Raw genomic sequence first — 24,061 nt, 5'->3', positions numbered from 1 at the left:
CCACACTTAGCACAGTGCATGCTGCTGGTATAGTTATAGCATACCTGAATTTGAACAGCTGGCCACTCGAGGCATACGAGCTAATGGAAATACCATATTTGAGGACTACACTTCTGTCTCCTAGCTCCAAGCAAGTTGCCAAAATATTTCCCCTTTTGGCATATCATTTCCCAAGTCACTGTTCTTGGCTGGGCGAGTTTGAATAAGTAATTGTATTTTGCAGGTAAATGACCTCCACAGTAATGTATAGTAGCTTTTTAATGTTATCTTTGCCTAGTAATAATGCTTTGACTCAGTGAAGATGCACTTCTGAACACCTTTAAGGATGGACTAATGGAGTGATTTTTTGAATCCGTGACCGGGGTGGGGGGGAGGGGGGCAAGTTTTTTCTTATCTAACTAGTTGCTAGAGTATATGGCCAATGACTGGAAAATGACTGCTAATTAGCAAATGGATGAGCAAGGAGATGGTGGACAACATCATTTTATTCCTTTGCCAATGTCACATGAATGGAACTTTATTTGACCAATGAAAAGTTGTTCTTACCTTTAAGTTGATCCCTTAACCCTAGGTCCTTTGTGCTTCTCAACCTGGCCTTTTTCTGCTGGGCAATTATGTTATTGACATTGTGCATGACCAAGGGGACCATCTAGCAGTGTGGTGCAGCTGTGTGGAGCTGACAGACGGCCTAAGTCAACAGCTGCCTAGCCAGCGCCCAGCAGAGACGCCTAGGAGGCGTGTGGCATTATTTGAAGAAACTCTTCTGTTGTCATATTTGTGTTTTTGAGGGAGGGAGGGAGGGAGGGAGGGAAGGAGGGAGAGAGAGAGAGAGAGAGAGAGAGAGAGAGAGAGAGAGAGAGAGAGAGAGAGAGAGAGAGAGAGAGAATATGAATATGAATCAATCCCATTAGTAAGAAAACACCAGGGCTTTGTGTGGGGAAGCTCCAGACTTCCTTTCCTTGGGGCTCGGAGCCCTGTTCTTTATGCAGTGAGGCCGGGAAGCCATCATTGCTGGGCATAGGGCTGGGTGGCTGATGGCTGCCTGCAGGGGCAGGTGTGGAGCTCCTGCCCTGCTCACAATGGTGTCCCCTCCCTCCTCACCCGGGGTGCCAGCCCTGTCGCTAGCCTGGCGCTGACAGACGACTTTTCTCACTTGTCAGTTCTTGCTTGTCAGCAGGGCTGCTGGTAAGTGAGAGGCGACAGAGGGGCACTAAGGCGGGGCAGGCGGGGCGCAGGGTGGAGCCGGGCAGGGGTCTGAGCGCCCCGTGGCTCATCCTGCTGCCCAGGCTCAGTCTACTCCACCGGACTCCTCACTTTCTCCCCACTCTCCTTACTACGCAGCTCTCCCTTTGCCTCCAAATCCTCCAGGGGAGCTTCCGTGGCTTTGTTTAAGGGGAAAAAGAACAGACCCGAGGTGCTTTCAATCCCGGACCGACGCACAGCTCGGTCCCTCTCCCTGCTCCTGGCGGCAGCCGGCATCATGGCTGGTTTCCGCGGCTGCCTCCAGGGCGCACCTGGGGCTGGAGTCCCCTGTGATCCTAGCCCTCTCTGAGCTGTCTCAGGGGACGCTGCGGGGGAAGTGACAAAGTGACTGAAAGACTTGCTGGGCTGGACCCAGAGAAGAGAGGAGGCCGGGAAGGAACTACACAAACTCTCTCCACCTCACCCCCAGCGAGAACCTGCAGCCATGGAGTCTCCCACCAAGGAGATTGAAGAATTTGAGAGCAACTCTCTGAAGCACCTGCAACCTGAGCAGATTGAGAAAATCTGGCTTCGGCTCCGCGGGCTGTAAGTAAACCTCCTGATCCCCCCTTGCCCTCTTTCCAGTTCTCATCCCTGTTTTAGTGCACGTCCACAGCCGTCCCTGTCCCTTCTTACCCCTATTGCATGCCCCTTGAACTGAGCAAGTTAAGTTCCACAGCTGTCTCTGTGAACTACAAGCAGGGATCATGCCTTCTAAGGCAGAGAGGGCTGCTTTGCTGTCTCTAAGTCATGTTTCCTTTGGGAAGGGAATGGCCATACCCTCAAGAGTAGATAGACACTTGTAGTACAAGCGGCAAGTAGGTGTTTCTTTTCCATTTGCCCAGGAAGAAAAGTTGGGGGACTTTGGTGAGGGACTTTTAATTAGAAATTTTCTTTGTAGACTGCAAACATGTTGGTGGATCGTCTAACGACTTAGTAACTGCTTAGATTCAACATGCACTCTTGTTGATAATTCTCTTTGCCCTCTCCCTAGCGAACTCCTGGTGAGCTCTTGGTTCTGATATTTTCTTAGGAATCTTCCTGACAGAATATGTTTATGAGAAGGGTGGGCTGTTTCGGAGAAAGTGCACATCAGATATGCATTGGAACAGCACAAAGGGGTGTTTATTCTTAACCCAGTGTCTGGGATTCTACCTGGGCAGATACAATGATAGCTCTGGACATCTGTCACTTGCTGCATTCTTTCTGGTGTAGTTGCTGAGGACAGAAGTGACTTTAGAGTACATTTTCCTTTTCTTAAACATTCATAAACAGTGAGTGAGGCTGGCCATTTCAGCCTGGAGCTGCAGTGATTTCTCCTCAGTGGACACACAGCTCCCATTGATGCTGTTCACAGCGGATAGAATGCTCATTGTATCAGATGTTTGACTTCAGTGACCTGGTATAATTTTAAAAGCCCTCTGTAGGTTTTCTGAACTTATAAGGACAGTGAGAGAAGACAGCTCCTTGCCATGCATCTGCCATTATCGCTCTTGAAAGCCTGCATATACATTCAAGAAGCAAAACCGAACAAATCAAGAAGGTACTGATCTGAGTTCATCTTAGGAGAGACACATCCTGACAGGGTACTCAGAATTACCAAGGGGAGACAGTAAAGTGTTCATTTCTTTAAAGGGTTCCTATCTAGGGGTATACTTTATAAAAAGCATTCTACCTAGAATGGAAGCCAACCCATTGTCATTGATTTTGTAGGACACCATGCCAAGGAATTTGCTTTTTTTGACTGGTGTAGCCAATATCAGTGGAGACTGCAAGCTTACCTGGATAGCTGGTCCCTGGCTGGCAGGCTCTTTTGACAGCTTAGGCGACTTATGTGGAAGCCCTTTTCAGAGCTGTGTTTACCGAAAGCTTATGCTCAGCATTCTGAGTGATAAGCTTGTCATACTGTGCCACACACAGAATGTTTGTTGTGTCCACAAAACCAGAGGCTGAGGTGTGCACAGTGAAAGCAGAGTTAGGCTGGTGTTCTTGCCTTCCCAGCCAGAGGGACTCGTGACCACTTCTCCAGAATTGTTTCTCTAGCTGCTTCATGAGCTAAAGCAATTCTACAAAGCAACGGAGGCTAGAGACAGCATTTGGCTAGATCAGCATAGCTCAGGTGGGAACTTGTGTGAGAAGCATTTAGCTTTACACTACACCGTCTTGTAGCTTTCTCAGCTTCCTATCAGAGAGCTTTCACTCCTCAAAAGTGTTTAAGTGTGATGTGTGATATAGTCACAGCTGGATTTTCTAGCTTTCTAGATTTCTTTTGAATCTGCTCAGACCTTGGGGTGCCTTAGAAAGTGTGAACTGGTTCTTCACCCAGTGTGCCTTTTCTAATTCCTCTTCCCACCTTTCCTGAGGAGACTCTTTTGCTCAACAGCAACCCTCTGAACTTTTAGTTTTACTTTATAATTTAAAAGGTATTTGTTACTATAATATACTTTAAAAAACCCTCTATGTTGATTCTATTACCATCCATCCTACCATATTTATGTACTTATTTGTGTATCTATTTATTTATTTCAACAAAGCAGCAATTTCTGGGAGAGTTGCTAAGACTCTTACAACCAAAGCACATACTCATTCCAACAACTCTGGATAATACCTTACAATCTATACCATGGAAATCCCTGGAGACTGTGTGTGTGTATGTGTCCACATAGTGGACTGTCAGCAAGAGAAAGGAAACTTCTTCTTCTTCTTTTTTTTTTTTTTTAAACATTTTAGAAAAAGCCAATAGCCATAGTTGAATTTTCATATCACTTTATTACCTTGACACTCTTACAGATAGGGCTTTATAAGTGACCACAGGTGGTCAGAGAGTTATCTTGACTGGTCTGAGAGCTCTGTGAGCTCTGGATTATCTAGTGCTCTCTCATCTCCATGACACTTTCTCCCCTATTTGATTTGTGGGTGAATTTTTTCTCCTTCATTAGGGCTCGAGACTCACGAGAACAGATACTTTGTCTTGTCCTTGCTGTTCCTCCAGTGTACATAGATGTGTCCAATCAATAGATGTCAAAAGCAGAAAGGCTGCAATGTGCACATTTTAATATGCAAAGTGAAGGCAAATATGTACTTGACCCAGCCTTCAACATACTGTCTTTTGAGTTAGCATGACACAGGTTTAATGAGCATCATTGTCTAAACTTGGGTCAGAACTCCGTAAGATGTGCAAAGCTATGACCCAGGGATGAGTCCCATGCTTGTGTTTTCCAAGGTTCTCTCTTTCTGTCCCTGTATACCACCCTCTTCTGTACTGCTGAGGAGTGGTCTTTACCAACAGCAAAAAGGTTGCTGAGTCTACTGTCTGCAAGATGCCACCATGCAGGCAATCTAGAGGATAATCCTCTTTCCATCTCAACTACACCAGCCCCTCAGCTACATCTCCCTACCCCTCATTTCCATCTGAATAGTGTTTACTCATTTGATATGTTTATTGTCTGCCTCTCAATCTAGAATATAAGCTCTACAAAGGAGATTTTTTTTCTTTTGTCCATTTTGCTTACCGGCTTATCCTGGTACATGGTAAATTATCTGCACTCTCATGAAACCTAGAATAATTTTGTTTGTTTCTCAAGAAGAGAATTAGACAAAATTCTTAGCCCAGCCTTATAGTATTGTCAATACAAAATCAATTCATGGAACATTAGAAACTACCTTAAACATCTTTTACCCTAGCTGCGATTATAGCAATGGAGGCATTTACTGCTTTGGTTGAGTCTGTCCTAGAGTAAAGGGATGCATGCAAATGCAGAGAGGTCCACAGTGATTCATGTCCCTTAGCCTCCTTCTGCAGCTCTATCATCTCTTACACAAAGGTTCTCAGTGCTCTAAGCCAGAAGGCATACATGTTGCACACCCGAGCGTTCATAAGTCAGTATGTCTGCAGTTGTTGTCTGCATATTCTTCTGAGGGTAGTCCCCCCCCCCCCCGTCACTTCTCCATCAACTTCAGTTGTACACAGGGCTGTTGGCACATTTCCTCCCTCTGTAGGAGTAGACGGGGACTTTTAACACACCACTTGGAGTAACCTTGTTGACAACAGCTCTGCCATTGGTAAGTGTAGGATATCTTTATGCCATGATGACACGAGAGACCTCGTGGCTGCTTGAGTTTGAGTAAGTGAGTCATGACTAGTACCTTGGGTCCTGACCAAAAGTTTTTCTGTTGCCAAATTGCCACACAATGACAAGAAGGTGTTCCTATGCTGTACTTTGTCTGACTGAGTGGAAGAGGACACATTTCACATATTCCTTGGCATTTGCTGTCATAATTATAAAGTTCTAGCTTCTCATTCATCTTGCCCAACCATGAGGCAATATAATAAATTTTATGATTATGCAATGCCCTATGTTGTGGTTCTTGCATTGTTTAAAGTACCTTATGGATATAAAGGTAGGATTACGTGGCTCCCATGTTAGTAGATTAGGGGAGCTATTGCTTTTTTCTCTCCAGTACAAATTTCCACTCCCATACCCTGGTAACAGGGATTGCTTCCCATTCTGTCCCCTGAACCCCATCACAGTGTGGGGCTCCTGTAGCATGAGTATATCCTAGGATCTTCTGTCTCTATGATCAGTAAGTCTCGATAAGCATAAATCTCAAACAGGAACATGGAGTCCCTTGCTGACTTTCCGTATTGGCCCTGGGAGATCAACACTGTCCCCCTCTGGACTTTCTGGTGACTACCATGATTAATTTCCTCTTATCTTGTGAAAAGGACTTTCTTATGCTAGAAAACAAAGAGCCAAGCTTCAGGGAGATGCAGGGATGGAAAGGTAGGGTGGGGACCCCTGATCCATCCCTGCAGCTATTTTTCTGATGCTGTTGGCTGTCCCAGCTGCACGTGGACTAGTTGCCTTCTGTTTGGCTTCTGTTGTTTTTTCTTTTTCTAAAAGGTTCTTCACTGACACCTTACAGATCTTTGGAAGGGGGCGGGGGGGGGGGAAGCAAGCCCAGGGCAAAGACAGCTAGGTGTTTGCATTTGCAGATTGGCGTTAGCACTTTTTCCTTATACTCATCTGCATTTTTAAACAGTGTAATTAGTGTTTTGGAACTGTGAAGCTGCCAAGCTAACATTTACTGAGGATCTGCTATGTGCCAGCTCTTGTGTCACGCTGCTCTGGTATGCAAAAGTGGATAAGATTCCTATCTGACCTTAACAGGTCCTGGAGAGACTGGCACTAACACCCAGACTGATGGTTGTAACTAGAGGGGGACGCAGGGAGAGCACCTCTGCCCTGGAGGCCAGAGAGATCTTTCAGATTGGGGAGGCCTTTAAAAACACAAGGAAAACTCCTTTCATTGATGTCAGCCTTTTGAGGACAATTCAGAGAAGAAGCCCTTTGCAAAATGTGGGGCACACAAGAAGCTATCAGTTTGGCCCAGAATAAGCTTGTTCTGAGTTTTCAATTGTTTCCATGGACTTCTGGCAAAGCTACATGTATTAGTTAGAGAGCTAGGTGTGAAACATGGTGAGATCTTCTTTGCTTATCTTCCATTGGTAATTTTCAGAACACTGGTCACGGTGGGATCTCTTTGTTGTTATTAATACTGAAGAGAAAGCTCTCAGGTCACTGGAGAAGAGAATATAGTTAAGTTCTTCCACATATTGATCCTCAAAAGCCTTATTATTTTCTTTAAAATGGAGCCATCCTCTTGTGGCTCTTGGAATAGTGAGGGATAGGGAGAATTAGGAATGGCATGCTTATTGTGCATAAAAGTTACAGGCACACCAAGGAGTGGGAAATGATGCCAGAGAAGAAGACATGGACCAGCGAGCAACATGGAAATTAAAGTATTACTTTTTATTAGACGTAATTATGCTTCAAGGAAGTGAGTGTTTGAATCCATTGCACTACTTAATAAGAAGCTGTGTTCTTACCACTTTAATACCATATAGAGAAATCCTTTTTGTCTGTTTTGAAAGGAGTTCATATTTTATCTTCTCAGTTATAAGGATTGTTGATGTATTTGAAGCTTCTGAGTAATACAATGAGATCTGAAGTTCAGGTTGGTAACTCTGGGTGAAGTACAGGAGCGAGCTTAGAGGTGAGACTGGAGGTCAAGAGAGCATCTGGGAATGATGTCTGCCAGAGGCATACATTGGAAGTGAGAACTGACAAAACTTAGATTCAGAGCAGAGAAAGAGAAGCAGAAATCCTGAGCCTGTTCTGGCTTGGTTATGTTAGGGAATTTGGTGCCAATGCCTTGGGATGCACTTAGATAAGAATTCTCACTTTGAGTGTGGATATGTTGACTTGTTAGTCTCTGGAATGTTCCAGTAGCTGTTGGTGACTACAGCGTGAAATATATATGGAGGGAACTTTGGCTTGGAGCTGTGTTTCTGAGAGTCTTGGCTCTGTGTCAAAGTCACTCAAGTTAAGTGACCCAGGGGAGAGAGCCCTGCTCCAAATGTCATCAGAGAAGCCATTCTAGAATTATTTTAAAATGTGTTGTTTATTTTCCCAGATCATGCATTCAGTGTATGAATGGGTCCTCCAAGTATTTTACTTAACTGAAAATGTCAGGTGGTTCAGCACATTTTTACTTGGCCTGACCTCTGCAACAGTTTAGAAAGGTGGTGTGACGATGTCAGAAGGAAAGCCCTGTCCTCACAAAACTTAAGTTTCTGGCGAGGGTGACCAGAAAGGATTTTAAAAAAAATAAAAGGTCTCATATAGCCTAGGATGGCCTAGAACTTGATACATAGCTGAAACTGTCTGTGAACTCCTTATCTTTCTGTTTCTGCCTTCAAAGTGCTGGGATTATAGGTCTGAGATACCTTGTTCAAGTTCCAGAGGGTTCTTACATATGCAAAATGTTAAAAAACAACAACACTAAAAGAGAGGGCAATAGCTAGGTGCTAAGTGAATGATACTGATGCTGAATGCCAGGTTCAGAGTAGACTTCCTCTCATTAATAAAACAAGGACTTGGAGAAGAAGTCTCCTTGTATACCAGAGAAGAAAGTGGTGAGTATTAAGTATGAGGCTAGGGTCTCACATTTAGACTGCATTTTTTTCACTTGAATACTAATACTATTCAACAGGATACCATTGCTTCTTATCATACGTTATTTGTGCTGACTTATTAGCTAATTATAGCCCAATATTTGGCAGCTGTGTGCATATTATTTTGGCCAAGACTTGCACATGACTCTGTTAGTTGGGAAACATCCCTAAGCAGAGAGGTTCCTGTATTCCAGTTCTAGTTTTCTGTCTTAATGGGTGTGTGTGTGTGTGTGTGTGTGTGTGTGTGTGTGTGTGTGTAGAAAAATGCTTTCTTTGGTTCCTCTATATGGAAAGAGAGGGCATCTAAGACCTCCATTATGGCTTTTTGAGAACTGACTAAGGTCATTGATCAATATGAGGCATATAAAATAGTTTGCAACAACTTTGAAGATGGCTACCACCATTTGACATTAGTAGTAAAAGGTGAATTCTGCAACAAATGAACACATTTTTGGAGAAAGAATATTGAATCTATGTAAGGAATTCACATTCTTCAGGCTTTTATTGGAGAGTGTTCTTTATTTAAAGTCTTCTTGACAGCTGTGATTAAACAAAACTAATGAACCTTCACGAGCACAATGTGAAGTTTTTCTACATAGTAAAATTATGAAAATGTTTGAGAGTCATTCAACCAAGACGTGAAACTGAAAGTTGTAGACAACGGCTTTCATTCATCTATCTGCAGAGAACTCAGATGTCACTCATTCACTTAGAAAACATTTCCTCATCTCTGTGTGCCTAACAGGTCACAGAGATCTACTAGGAAATGAGACAAAGGCTTTCTCTCTGAGTGGATGTTCTGTCTAAAGGTAGAGAACAATGTTAGCAACATTTCCAGAAATAGCAATTTACACTGATGAGTGCCGCAAAGAGAGAATGGATGCTATGAAAATGATTAAGAGGATCCAAACCAGGTCTAAGACTCAAAGAAGACTTCTCTGAAGAAGTGAAATTCAATATAAGAAATAATGAAGTAAACAGTTGAGTAAAAGTGTCAGGGAAGAGGATGCGAAGGAATGCAAGCCCAGTTTCTCAGAAATGGACACTTCCAAGAAAAGGAAATAAGGGACAAGGAGCTGCAGGCTGGCCACCACCAGTGGCCAGATCCAGCTTTATCTTCCAGTGTTAACATAGGAAGCTATTGTCTATACAGAGAGATCAGAGGACTTTGGGGGCATTTTGCCCCACACGACTTGGATATGGGGGTAAGGACAAAGCCAGGTTTTTATCTTGATCTCTAGGTGCTTTTCACTTAGAGAAGAATCTCTGAGAACTTGTGCATGCTTTCAGGCTTGTTTGTAGGTGGAAAAAGTTATGCTGTCACTTTTGGATATACTGAATATGAGGCAATTTGAGACCATCACTGGAGGGAGTGATAGTGGGAGCATGAAGAGTTGATAAGTGGGTCTGCAGATGGAAAGAAAGAACTAGATTGGTTATATAGTGTACGACCCAATAAGGTAAGAAGAAAAACTATCTGTGTCTGAGTGATGCTCAATTAATATTTCTGTACATGTCACAATAAGAGTTGATACACTGAAGATTAATGGCTTAGCTAGTCTTACATAGGAGACAGGAAATCAAGGTTTCTATATAATTTCTCATTGGCATTTTCTTGTCCAAAATAATGTGAAAACATAAGCAGTAACCACAACACATAGCCTTGTTTGAAAATCTTCTACTGACCATTTGATATAATACCCACCCAAACATAGCTTTGGAATGGAGACAGAAGCCTGGAGAAGGTAGGGTCCTTTCTAGTGTTCTAAGGGCAGAAAGAGATTTTGACCTGGGAAGTGAAAGGAGGAGACTCTTATCAGGGACCTCCTGGGAAGTACAGGGCAAAACCCAGGCAACTGAGGCCTGAAACCCAGAGCCCAGCACACTGTGAAAAGGTCTGGTGGTGTATAAGTCCAGTAGACTCTGAGTAATCTAATTTATCCAGAATCCAGTCAGTGCAAAATCTTAAATAACCAGGACACTTCCTATATTCTGGAGACACTTCTAGCAAATATGGTTGTGAAAGATTTATCTTTGAAAGCTACTGCTTCCAGATATGTCTTAAGAGGAGTTCAAATTTAGACTAATATTCCGATACCTTCTCTGTTTATCTTTTTTTTTTGTTGTTGTTGTTGCTGTTGTTTTGTTTGCTTGTTTTTTTTTTATGTGAAAAAACAACCAAAAGTTGGTTGTGAATTTTTACAATTCATTCTGTGGTGCTTTATGGATTTTAATGTATATTTTTCTGAGTGGATTCTAATGTAGGCAGATTGTATAGATCAGTCCAGTCCTCCATTCTTTTCAATTAATCTATGTATTTTGTACTCTCAGAAATGGTGATTTTTTTTCCCCCAACTGATTTCATATTTGAATGTGACCATCTTTCCCGCACCAAATGTGAATTCATTTTGAGTCATGGCTCACTAATTCAACACTTTTACGTGAGAGTTGATCTATGAGCAATACCCTTATATCTGTCTCTGAAGGTCTCCTCTGACTCTATCATTAGGATGACTCTGAAGGCTTCTGTAATGCCTTCAACTTAAGCTCAATGAAATAGATTTTATCCAGTAATGTATACAATCCTGAATGATTGTTGTTATAGATCCTGACTTCTATTTATGAGGAACTAGATACACCCCCATTACTTTAGTCTTGTGTACTCAGTTTGAAATACAAGAATCATTTATCAGATACTGATCATCATGAACATTGTTTAGGCCCCTCAACCTGTCTTGAAAACCACTGTATGAAATGAGCAGTTTCCAAAAATGACAGAACTTTCAGGCTACTGGTTGGCATGGTTTCAGAGAAATCAGAACCCAAAGCTACTTGGTTCCAGGGCTCTACTAATTTCACTTGGTAGAAGTTGGATGTGCCCAAGAAATCCATCTGCTAGTTCCCTATGTTTTAGACAATCACTTCATTTTGCCATTTTTTTTTAAATCCAAGATTTACAGAATTGTGTCCAGAGAGATGCAAATATCTTAGAGGAAATTGGAAGGCCCTCTGTTTCCAAGAAGCTATAGGATTGGCTGGAATTTACTCAGAAATGGATATGAACCAAGAGCAGGTTTTAATGAAGACTGTGAGGAAGGGTGGGGAGACAGACATACCAGTGGGTGGCCAGGAAAGTCTCAGGGAAATTAGTCTGTGACTAAAGTCAGAGCATGCAGCCTTTATTGTGGCTCAGTCTACCTAGGAGAAAAACAAAGTCGAAGTTGGAAGCAGAAACTCCAGATGGTTCAATCAAACCAAACCTACCTCTTCCCTTATTATAGGGATGTGTCTGTGAAGAGTGGGACTTGGTCTTAATCCTGTGGATTTGTCTCCATTTGTGCTGTGAGAGAAATTAAAGAGATTTTTCACCTTTCTCACTGACAGTTACTTAAGTAGGAGCCAGGTTCCCAGGGAGGAGGTCACAGAAATATATTTCCTTCCTCACGACTCTGCTGCACTTACTACCCAGCAAGTTTTGTAAATATATGATAGAGATATGAATCATTTATGAAAAAAGCCACACTACCAGATTTCTACAAGTGTGACATTTACTTTCTATTTCCTCAGTTAAAAACCCTTACGTTCTTATCCTTGGTGCCACTCATTAGCTCTCTGCCCAGATTTAAGCAATGAGATCTTAACTATAGTTTTTAATCTTTACTATTTGAAAAGCCTTGCTTCCAAACACGGGGAGTTCTCAACTTTCTATGAGGAGAGGTCTCATTTGGGGACTCCTCGTAATCCAAGAGCTAGAATTTTTGACCCAGGATCAGGAAAGAAGCAGGCATGAATAATGGTGTTGGATTTCTGTCTAGCCAGCTGTCTGCAGACAGATGAGGGTCTGTTGGGGGCGAACAATAAAGAGATTGGCTTGTTTGTAGAATGCTGCAGATGCAGCAGGGCCACAGTGGAGTCACTGTGTGAGTTGAAAGTTACACATCAGCTTCCTGAGTGACTCTTTAACTTGAAATATATTAGGTTCTCCTCAAAGGTTATTATCTACCCTCTTCCCAGTACTAGCCAGAGGACCTGCTCCCAGGATCAGTAGAGAATAGATTGTCTTATTTGCAGTCCCCTTTGAGATAAGCCTCTATTCATCATTTCAACTGTCTTCAACCTCAAGCCACAAGAGCAAAGGCTTCCTTCATTTGAATTTGATCTCACTTGACTAATCATGTTAGAACTTTATATATGAGAGAGATGTCTGTCCTGAACAGGAATACTCCCTCCCCTTTTTAAAGTGGACTCAGTTAGATGGCATGAGTTCTAAAAACATTTCCCCCCCACAGAAAACTCACTAGAAAAAAAATCTAGAATCTATTAACAAAGCCCAAGACTCTTTACTAACAATTGGATTACTTCAGGCTAAAGTGAACCTATGTCATTTAATTATTTATACACGTGTCCTGCTCTGGGTTTTTGGGCACATAGAATTTCATTTTGTAGCTCATCTCTGAGACTCACATGATAGGAGGAGAGACTTGATTCTCACCAGTTTTCCTCTGACTTCCACACATGCGCTGTTGCATGGGTGCATTTCCTACATACATACATATGAATAAATAAGTAAAGATAATAAAAACTGAAAAGAGTCATTTGCACGAGAAGAAGAAGAGATTCTCTTTATTATCTTCCCTCTCACCTCCAGGCACTTAGTGAAAGTGTGAGAAAGCAGAATTTACTTGTGTTCTCATCAGCATTTTGATACTCAAAATGTGGCAAGGCCAGAAGACGATCAGTATATGTAGTTGTAAAAACCTAGGTTTTAATGTGTGCATTGTGGAAATGAACTACTGAGAGGAAAGAGAAATGCACAGAGGCTCTCTGTCATCAGAAACCTGGAGACAGTTCATACAAATGGTTCATGAAATCAGTAAAGTATCTGGTTATAGCCATTTCTTTCCTGTCTGCACCAGGCATACCAACACAAAACAAAAACAAAGGATCAGATGGCCAGTCTGGTCCTGGCTCATTGCACAGCCATTTGTGGCATCTCAGTTCACTTTCCCACAGTGACACACATGCGATCTGGCCTTGTGAGAACATGTAGTTAGTTATACTAGTACTTTGTTTTCTCTAAGTCTGACTCTCCACCCTCTTGGGGGAACCAAGGACTGGGAAGTAGATATCTGCATCTGTCTGTCCTCTGTGCTATGGTCTCCATAGGGAAAGATGAAGACATGGCTGTCTCCACTAGTAGTCACTCTCCCAGAAAACCTCGGTACACGGCAGGCAGAGTTTTGACTTCTTACTATGTGTCTGGCTGTGTATTCAATTTCTCATGCCCTCAACATTACTGTGCCCAAATGGGTGGTGTCTTGCTGGCAACCTAAAGTGAAATCTGAACATTTTGGTTTTTCAAACTCAGCATGTTGGAATATTAAGCTTATTTATAAACCTCATTATTGAGGTACCCATATGGCTTCTGCTCAGATACATACTTTAGCAGAGTGGAAGGTGCTACCAGACACTCCATAATTTAACATCAATGTTTGATCATTCTCACTTACCCAGGGCATTAGAAAAAACATTCTCAAATCGTATGCTTGACACTAGAATATTTGCTACTTACTTTCTCCTGAAGCTGTGCCTATTGCTTTGGAAATTCCTAGCTATCAAAATGCAAACAAACGAAGTCATTTTAGATCTTCTTTGGTCCTTGTCACAGCTGTTATTTCTTGCTCTTTGTGTAGCTGGAGAGTCCAGCTCCCACCAAGCCCCGGCAGTCCCGCAGCCCACTTATAAAATAAACATACAGACTCTTATATTATTTAAACTGTTTGGCCTATTGGCTGAGGCTTCTAGCTATCTAGTTCTTACATCTTAAATTAACCCATTTCTATTAGTCTATACTTTGCCACGTGGCTCGTGGCTTACTGGTACCTTACATCTTGCTTGTCATGGCAGTGGCTGGCAGCGTCTCTCTGCCTCAGCCTTCCACTTCCCAGAATTCTCTTCTCTGATTGTCCCACCTATACTTCTTGCCTGGCTACTGGCCAATCAGCATTTTATTTATACAGAGCAATATCCACAGCATCTTTGAATGCTTATCTCTATTGGGTCCCTGGGAAGGCACATTCTGACTATGACCAGAAGGACACCTTCAACTTGTTCATTTTCATCATCTATTTCCTTGATTGTGGCCAGGAGAGGGAAAATGAAACTTAGGGTCCAGAAGGCCTTGCTAGTTGATGTAACCATGAAAAGCTTTGGGGAACCTTCAGAACTATTGAAATGACTGCATCCAGCTGGATGCAAATGGAATAAAGCCTTCAAGATGAACTTTTGGGGGTCACTTCTGCTGTTTCGTACACTTGCACTTATGTACACACACACACACACACACACACACACACACACATACACACCACCACCACCACCACCACCACCACCACCATTTGGTAATACAAGCCACAGTATCATTGAAACATGACTTAAGTAAACACTATTCTTTGGTGAAGATCAGTGGTTTTTCACTTTGTGTAAGAGGTAAAGGGGTATGTATCTGTCAGTCATTTTTGTAGTGCATGGGTAACTGTGCATCGAATGACAGCTTCCTGAGAACACCTAATGTTGCTGTGTAGGCAAGATGCTAAGCTCAGTGTCTGGGGAATTATTGATAATACAAATGTTTGTTAAAACTATCTTTTGATATTAGAAATGTCTAGTTTTGTTTTCTTTTTTCCCTGCCTCTGAGGAATGGCCTGACTTTGAGATCAGAGGGAGGTGTGTGGCTCTGCTGGCCTAGCCAGCACATTGTCAGAGCTGGTGTGCAGGCTGTCGGGTCCTTTCAGCATGCTGGAAATCCAGGCAAACTTCTAGTTCCAAGAGGGACTGAGATTAGCACCTTACTTTCTTTGTGGGCCTAGTATCCCAAGATTAGAACTAAGAATTTAGTTTTTCCATTCCATAAAAGTAATTTTCAACTTTTTTCTTGACATTTTTTTTAACCCCTGAACAATCCTCCCGAGAACAAAATTTGAAAACACATTGCATTATAATTCTGTTATTATTTTTGCACTGTTACTGCTATTACTGCAGCAGCTGACCCATTCTTGAGCATTTACTGGATGGATAGCTCGATGCCACCTGCTTAGTGAGACTTGTTACATTAAACTTTCTGCCACGCAGCAAAATAAGTATTATTAATATTACCTATGTTTTCCAGAGGAGAAAGAAATTAGTAGTAGGAAATGATATAAACTGTTGAACTCATTTAGTTTAAAAAAGGATTTGTCTGTAGATACATGGTCATTAGTATTACCTGTAATGCCACTTAAAGAAAAAACCAGCATGCTCACAAATGAAGCCTAACGTGTGTGCAAGCATTCATGTATGAATGTCTACCTAATGTGCGTGCATGCGTACGTGTGTGTGTGTGTGTGTGTGTGTGTGTGTGTGTATGTGTGTGTTGGGAGGTGTGAACAGTGGAACCTATTCCAGGGGGCAGAGTTTGCATAATAACCTCCTTTGGGACTTTTTTGAAGTTGAGTCCTTTCCCAGCCTGGCCTCGCGAAGATGGCTTGCTGCTTTTTGGGCTCTGCATCTTCCACACTGCTGTCAGCTTATCCAGATTCCAGAGCAAGGGGCTTCTGCTCTTCTCTCCCTTCTACAGCAGCCCAGTCTAGCAATGTGAACTGCCAGATTTCGCTGTATTGTTTCAAGTTTCCACAGCTCATATTTAAAGTAAACTCAATCAACCAAAACAATAGCATTCCTACAAGCAGTGAGTCAGGGACGAATTCTGCTGAAGTTCTTCAGAAACAAAAGGCCAGGAATAACCTGGGTTTCTTTTCCAGCTCATTTCCTGCATTTGAATGGAAAGACCCTTGTGTGTTTTGCTGCCATTGGGTTTGTTTTCTTCCAGCATCTAAGCTTCCTGCTGGAATCTTTTAACCTCTTTGCATAATTCTCCTCAACACTCTTTGAAGCCTTCAGAATTTTATTTGCTGTCTCAGACTCTTTAAGCCTCTATATTCTTAGAACTAGTTATTTCACCTGGTTATTTAGTAACTTAATTACTTAGTTGTTTTATTTCATTTCATTTTTTTTTTTGAGCCTCACTTCAATGAAGTAGGTTCAAACTCTCTAGGGTTTGTAGGACATCTGAATGAGTTACTTGCAGTTCCAGGAATGGAATGGAAAAAATGGAGCTCCCCAACTGTGAGCTAGCTCCCCAGACTCCTCCTTACATTTCTCCTATTTGTAGGAAACCATGGCTATAGGAGATGTCCCTACTTTCCTAATAAGTCCGCACTAAATGGAAGGAGTAAAATAAAAGCATTTGTATTTCTTGCTAGGTGCATTCATTTTACTAAAACATTGTGGACAGCTGCCCCGTTAGGCAAGGAAGGATGCTGGCAGACAGCGAACAGATTCTTGCCATCATGGTAATACATCAGGACCAGTTGGAGTCATAAGCAACTGTATTAGGAGCATGGACCTCCTTAAAACACAGCTGGAGGCTTATTGAGCTTGGGAGGCCCTGTGAGGAGATGATACCTCAACTGAGACCTGAAGGATGAGCAGGAATCAGTGTCTGGGTACCACCTGTGCTGTCAAGAAGACCTGAATATTGAACCTTGAGTATTTTCCATGGACTTGAGAGTTTTCCTATGTTTTAAATGCCAACTTTAAAATACATTAAATTTTATTTGTGACATTATTTGTGTGGGATTCACCTTGATTTGGGGAAGTGTCTAAATAAATGAGACTCTTAAAAGAAAACCTTACTCTCTTTACAACCAAGAACAATTCTTTGGAGTTAAGAAGTGTCAGGAATGGAGTAGTACCCAGTCTCCCTTTCCCTAGGTCTAACAGATGCAGAGGCCATATTTGGTCCTGCGTGGATGACAGCTGCAAGGAGTCCCTTTGCTTGGCCAATGGCTATTTGCAATCTTCTGACCCTGTGCCAGTTGATGTACAAGCCTTTGGGACAGATGCAGAAGTCCATGTGACAAGCTTGCTAATCTCACAAGCTCAAATCCAGTGGCAGAGGAAACCAAATCCTTGGAATGCCCAGCACATGGCAGGGGCAACACCTGGTGAACTAAATACTTGATTTCCAGCTGAGATTATTCTCTCCTTTTCATTGATATGGACACTAAAGCATGAGTTGCAACAGAGCTGAATTCGAGGCCTCCTAGCCACTGAAGTTATTAAATTAGATTTAAACCCCTTAAACTATGTCTTACAGTTGCTATTATAAAATGCCACTTTAGGTGCATGCCTTATTTTCTTTCTAGAACAAATTCATTCTGAAAGCTATGGGAGATTAATAAGACACAAGTGGTTATTATGAGTAGGTGCTGAAACCAGTAGCATGGGCTGCCTTCTTCAGATTTCCCGAGACAGCCTCTGCGGGGGCTCATTTCCGATGAATTAGTTGGGATTCTAAGCAGTGGCCACGGGTGCCCCTCTGATTATTATTATTTGCCTTTGGGTGACTTTTCAGCCTTTCCTTAGTTCTTCCATGAACTTGAGTGTTTTCATGTGCTTTAAAAGCTGACTTTCACACGCCATGAGGTTATTTGCGTGGGATTTGCCTTGATTTGGGCAAGGGTCTAAACAGATGAGACAAGAAAGGAAAACTTAGAGATGCTGTGAGGAGCCAGATCTTCCTCCCAAGGTTTTTCCTTTCCTCTAATTCTCTCCATGGAAGAATCTGCTCAAACTCTGCTGAGGATCTTAGGAGCTAACACAAAACTGACACAATTGTGAATAACACTGAGGTACTGGGTCAACACATTTTAAAGGCCATTTTCCTCTTGAGTGTCACTATGGCCTAGGTGGAATAGTCAGAGCAGGTGTCACATCTCTACTTGATAGATCAGGAGTCCTAAGACACATGAGATTTGTCCAGGGCCAACTGACAAAGAAGTCACAGAGATACACTGTAACTGGCCTTTCCTGCTTCCCAGGAAAGTTCTCAACCAATTGTAGCAAGTGTAGATGCTGCTTCTACCAATTGCTTCTAAGCTTTCTCATAGCCTCATTTCCCATTTCATCCTCCTTTGAAAATCTATCTGATCTCATGGTTTAGCAATGTAACATATCTACATTTTTAAAAGGAACATATAGGACTTCTTAGCTTTGAGGTACAGTTCACTAGTAGACATATGCTTATTATGCTTGAGGTCCTATGTGTGACTGCCAATGCACACAGGCCCATGTGTACACACACACACACACACACACACACACACACACACACACACACACACACACATGCCCCACTAAAGGACTCTTACTGTACAAATAACTAATAATTATTGGCCATTAAGTGTACCAGAAAAAAGGCTTTTATACACCTCTACTCTCTGTGCTCTAATCCAATGATCTTGTAAAGGCTGAGGCTTGAACTTTGATTTTGCCATCTTTAAGCCTGAGCTCAGCTGGGATCTCATACTGCCTTCCAAGGGAAGAAGGGGGGAACACATGGGAGCAGAGTCGTTGAGCTCTTGGAATGCTGCTTTTCATTGTGAAGTCTACGTGTGTTTCTGCCTGTCCAAAATACGACGTAACAACCACAGACTAGCAGCTGGACCCTGGAATGACAACACAGAAGGAAACCCTAGAACTGTTGACACACATGCCTGCCCCTGCTAAAGTAATCCCCTCCCCCAATTGCCTGCCACAGGATCTTTCTGACATGAGTTTATGCTTCTCTTTCTACAGGAGGAAATATAAGAAAACGTCCCAGAGGTAAGTGCATCTTTCTGGGAAAGGAGAGCCTTCTGGGCTGTGGTTGGCTGAGATGTGATACAGCTCTTCACACGTTCGGCTTGTGCTGCACTGGAATTGTAATAAACAGTTCCTGAGTCCTCTTCAGTGAGTCGCCTGCTTTATCCATCCCCCAGTCGCCGCCGCTGCTGCTCTAAATTGAAATTGATTGTAAGGTGCAGTGTAACTCAGTGGGTAGACCGCTCATGCAAGCAGATCCTGTGGATTTGGAAGCTTGTTACTGATGTGTTGTCTAGTGGTTTTGCCAGAACCTTCACCAATAAAGGACAGGACTGTGTGGGCAGATGAGAGGTGATGCTTCCTGGGGACAGGCACAAAGGCTTTAAATGTACTTTAGATTCTCTGTCACTAGAGTCACCGAGGAAATGCTGCTGAGCCACATGCACATGCAGAAAGAGCCTTAGAGTAATGGTGGCCTTTTAATTTGACTGTCGAAAGGGTAATTGAAGAAGAATCTGTCACATTCTCCAAGTACCTACTGCATGCCCAAGGGCCTGGCCTGGCTCTGGGCTATGCTTTGCAGGAACTCTGGTAAGGAACCTTGAAGCTATTTTGTGCACACTGTCCCGGCCCCATGTGGATGCAACACTCCAACATGCATACTTTGCATTCGTGGTTCCAGCATGACTTATCAGTCTTTGAAGAGTGGGGTGTCTCCCATTGAAGTGCCCTTCAGCAGATGGTAGTTGCTGGTACAGAGAGACATGGGTATTTGTGCATGTATATAAGTGGGAAACACAGGGAAAGTGAGCAGAACCCCTAAAAAATGGAATAATAAAGTGAATTTAGGAAATGTTATGTGTGCCGTGGTTGAATTGATTCACTAATTCACATTTTCTATGATAAATGTTTAAAGTGTACAATGTGATGTTTTGATATAGGAATGCATAGTAAAAGAATTACTATAGTGAAGAAAATTAGCATATCATTTACTTCACATACAGAATACTCCATTCATTGGTTCATTATATTTTGTTTGAGGCAAGGTCTCACTCTGTATCCTAAGTTGACCTGCAATTCCCTCTGCAGTGGAAGTTGCCCTAAACTAATGGCAATCCTCCTGTTGTTCAGCTTTCCAAATGCCAGGATTACAGACTTGAGCTACTGTGCCAGATTGGTTCATCTAGCATATATTTTATTGTTTCATTTTCATAAACCTATTGGAAAATGATGGCACATACAATCCACGGCCTCTTTTAAGTTCTCCAGCAACATCTTTTGCCATTTCCAATATTTTTTCCTTACTCTTTAAACTTTCACTATGGCTTTCTAGTTGTAATTCTAAAAGTGACCTTCACTGCTTGGGGGTGGGTAGCTCTTCTTAGGAAGAACTTTGATCATCTTTTCATTCATATATGTATTTGAGGCTTCCTTAAGGGCACAGACCACATGTGCATCAGGGAACTCTGGAATGATGCCAGACAAAATGGATTAACTTCAATTTGCCCAGGGAACCAATGAAGAGAGTTGTAGATATTACCTGTAGTGACAGTACCTGTGCTGCACGTACTGTGCTGACATTTTCCTCTGGGTCTAGCTTATGCTATTCCTTCCTCTCTGGCTAAAACTTGGTCCCTCTGGCAGTTCATGCTCTGAGATTTCTGCCTTCTGTGTGTCGCATAGCTGCTTCCTCTTTTTTCCTTTCTCTAGTGTATTACACCTTCTGGTATTTTGTTTTCATCTGCCACATGCCTGAAATATTGTTGCCTCATAGCAAATGTTGTTGAATGAAGTATTGCTAACTGTTCTAACAGACTAAACCTTTAAGTTGATTTCCTCCCACCCAAGACTATTGGTGATGGCACCAGGGGGAGGGGTCCCATGGTATCCTATGCACTTTGACCTTGAGTTGATTAAAATAGAAACACAAATTATTTTCTCATAGCATATAGGCTCAATGTTTTATATACTAAATAATGTCATAGGATCTTCCCAGGCCTTTTCCAGGAAAGGTGAATTAATTTTGGGAGGGCCAGGCTTGGGATGTCATGGTGGAATGCAAGTCAGAACAAGAGTGCTATCATTTACAACAAATATACTTTGTACAAATAATGTCATCAGCTATTCCTGTCTTAGTGGCCTTCAGTAAGCAGAATAATTAGGGATATAATTAGCACAACTGCCAAAATACCCTATGATACTGAATTTGGAAAGTCCATTTCAAAGAAATAGGCATGCGCCGGCCTTTTATTTGCCAAGCATTTGTAGTCCTCAGTTCAGTCTAGAAGACTAGGGTTGGCTTTTCATGGTGTTTGAGTTCAGTGTTACAGATTTAAGTGGATTACATCAAGATACAATCTATTAGAGCGTCCCTGTATAAGTCCCAGGTTTCTGTAGGGGGTGGCCTTGATCTGGAGGTGGGGGGGGGCTGGGGGGAAGGGGAGGAGGCAAGAATGGGGAGAACAAAGGAATCTGTGGCTGTTATGTAGAACTGAATAGTATTGTAAAATAAAATAAATAAAATAAAAAAATGAAAAAAAAACTATTAGAGCAAACAAGATTTGCCAGTAGTTTTCAATAAAACATTTTTAAACAGCCATTTATTATCCACTTTTCTAATCGGTATCATCTAGTAGAGATTCCTGTGTTTTGTGCTTTCCAGATAAAGTCTGCAGTCCAAAGACACATGTATGCAACTGGGCTATGTGAGTTACTGAGAGGAAAACTGGCTACAATTTGAAGGCTTCCTGGAGGTTGCTATCCTGTTAGAAATGCCATTGGCTTACACAGCTGACTACACACTTCTGTCTTGTTTAGGATGGTTGGGTTCATGGTAGTAATTACATGAGAACCACTGAGCATGAGATAAGTTAATCACTCAGGTTGGAGGGTACCATAGTCTTCAGTAGTAAAATGTGATTATCATTTTTTACATGGGTTAGTCAGTATTACCTCAATTTTATATTAAAGGGAGACAGACAGGTGGGTGGGAGTCTTAAGAAAGAGCCACTCAAACCTGTCAATGTTCAAATTACTATGGTGACTATTTACGAAAGTGTATTTTTGCACAGCTAATTTGAATGCTATTACATTGTTTTATTGTGTTACAAAAATATAGATTGCTTTGTACCACCTTTATTGGTACTGAAATGCACATTAATAAAGGATCAGTTTGAACTTTTCTACTTTTAATATTTTTCATATTAAATAGATCTCTGCCCTACTGATGTATTATAAACAACAAACTGTTCTTAGCATAGTGACTTAAAACAGTCATTTCATTTTGTTCATGGTTTCGTGGGCTAGGAGATTCAGGTGGGATTTGGCTTCATGGTTGTGGATCTAACTGGTGTCAGCTGGGGTTGCTGGACGTGGAGCTTCTTTGAAGAGAGCTCCTTCATTCCTAGCAGGAGCTTTGGTGTTCCTTGTCTCTGTGCCTGCCTGTCCAGCCTCCCTCCCATCTCTCCACGGAGCTCTCATTCCCCAAATGCTTCCATGTAGCTGCCTCCAGCATGGCAGTCTCAGGGTGGTTATGCTTCTCTTGTGGCTTCTGGAGCTGGCTGGCGTCAGTGGCAGCAGCAGAAGCTGCTTGTCTCTCGATTGCGACCTGCCTGGGTTGAGACACTGACACAGAGCCACTTCGGCCGTGTCTTACTGAGCAGTCCTACCAGCACACCTAGATGCTTAAGAATCTGTGGCCTCCTTTAACCCATCTAGCTGACCTTCAGCCTTTTTCAGGATGACATTGCCTGAGACTCTTCTAGAAGCTCTAGATCACCTTCACTAGATGAATGGTATAGGTAATTAAATGTATTGTCCACTTAATTGTCTAGTTAGGCACTATTGTGCTTGACTGTGTGTTCTCCAACAAGATTCCTTTGGCATGGAAGTGGCTGAGAATTGTTTTTCATGTTAGGGACAAGTGTATCGTTGTGAGTGACAGTGGCTTGTTGAATTCTAAATGTAGTTAGTTAACTTATTATTTATTTATTTGTGAGCACATGTGTGGGGTTGCACACATCCATGGTGCTCATGTGGAGGTCAGAAGACAGTAAGAGCTGATCTTCCATTATGGGGTTCAATCTTAGGTTGTCAGGCATATCTTTACTCTGTGAGCTGTCTTTTCAGCCCTGGCTCCTTTCCATCACTGCATTATTTAGTCAAATAAAGCTGCTGGTGTAAGAAAACTAAATGGTATGCATGATTTACAAGTTTTCTATTGTGTAGGTTTGGTTGGGACATCAATGAGAAGATAGCCAAGAATACATGAATAATCTTTTTTTGTTGTTGTTGTTTAGAATTTTCTTGCTGTTTCATTTCACTTACACAGTTATTTAGTGTTCAAAGTTATCTTAAAGAAAAATCACACACCTGCTTTCAAATAATTATCACCTTACTCTAGCTCAACAGAAGGAGTTATCTTTCTTGAAGTAATTCATAAAGTATAAGTCAGATTTTAGTTCAAGGGAATGTTCGGAGACTCATTTTTAGCATCAGTGGAAAGATACACATTTCTTCCAACACCAGTATCCTAGTAGAAGGCATGGTGTTAGGTGTGTTCCTTCTGGGTCAGCAAGGGTACAATAGGTTGGTGGCAAGCATCTTTCTGTACAGAATACCTCACTGGACTGGATTTTAACTGAACAGCATTCAGGGGACCTTCCTCTCACCCCCTGCTTTTGCTGTTGGGATCAGGCTTGTCCAAGAGGCCCTGTAATTCCAAGGATGTGGAAATGGTGTTTTGACATCTGGAAAGGACTATAGAGTACACCTGCTTCCCAGAAAAATTCTCATCAGGTTGTTCTCAATACAAAATCAGCCTCAAGTCATCAGGCTGGGCTCAGAGAACTTTAGGTCTTTGAGGAAGCATGCCAGATCATTAGAGGAGAGTCATAGAGACCTAGAAATCATCTGGTACTCCTAGGCTGCTCTTCAAGAATGAGATTTCTATCCGAGATGATGAAACAATCTGGATCAATGTCTGATTTTCATGATATTTGATTTTACTGATACATATTTAAATAGTTACATTTAGATAAAAAGTAATTTTTTAAAGATATTATTTATTTTTATTTTATGTACATTGATGTTTTGCCTGTATGCATGTCTGTATGAGGG

At 42.0% G+C, this 24,061-nt stretch overlaps 1 protein-coding gene across 5 annotated transcripts in view; it reads left to right on the top strand.

Moving 5' to 3' along the window:
- Positions 1-24,061, top strand: part of Pde1c (phosphodiesterase 1C) — a 413,422-nt gene that overhangs the window by 157,283 nt on the left and 232,078 nt on the right. The window contains exons 1-2 of one of the 5 annotated variants that reach the window (XM_028864093.2): positions 928-1,788; positions 18,938-18,964. The exons of the other annotated variants lie outside the window; for them this stretch is intronic. Of the exons in view, the coding sequence (XP_028719926.1) occupies positions 1,688-1,788; positions 18,938-18,964 (128 nt within the window). The 5' untranslated portion in view covers positions 928-1,687. Of the gene's footprint in view, positions 1-927; positions 1,789-18,937; positions 18,965-24,061 lie in introns of those variants that run through there. 5 annotated transcript variants of the gene reach the window in all.

The sequence above is a fragment of the Peromyscus leucopus genome, chromosome 3 (genome assembly GCF_004664715.2).
Source record: "Peromyscus leucopus breed LL Stock chromosome 3, UCI_PerLeu_2.1, whole genome shotgun sequence".
Classification (NCBI taxonomy): domain Eukaryota; kingdom Metazoa; phylum Chordata; class Mammalia; order Rodentia; family Cricetidae; genus Peromyscus; species Peromyscus leucopus.
Note: the sequence above shows the minus strand (reverse complement) of the source record. Positions and strands in the feature narration are given on the sequence as shown.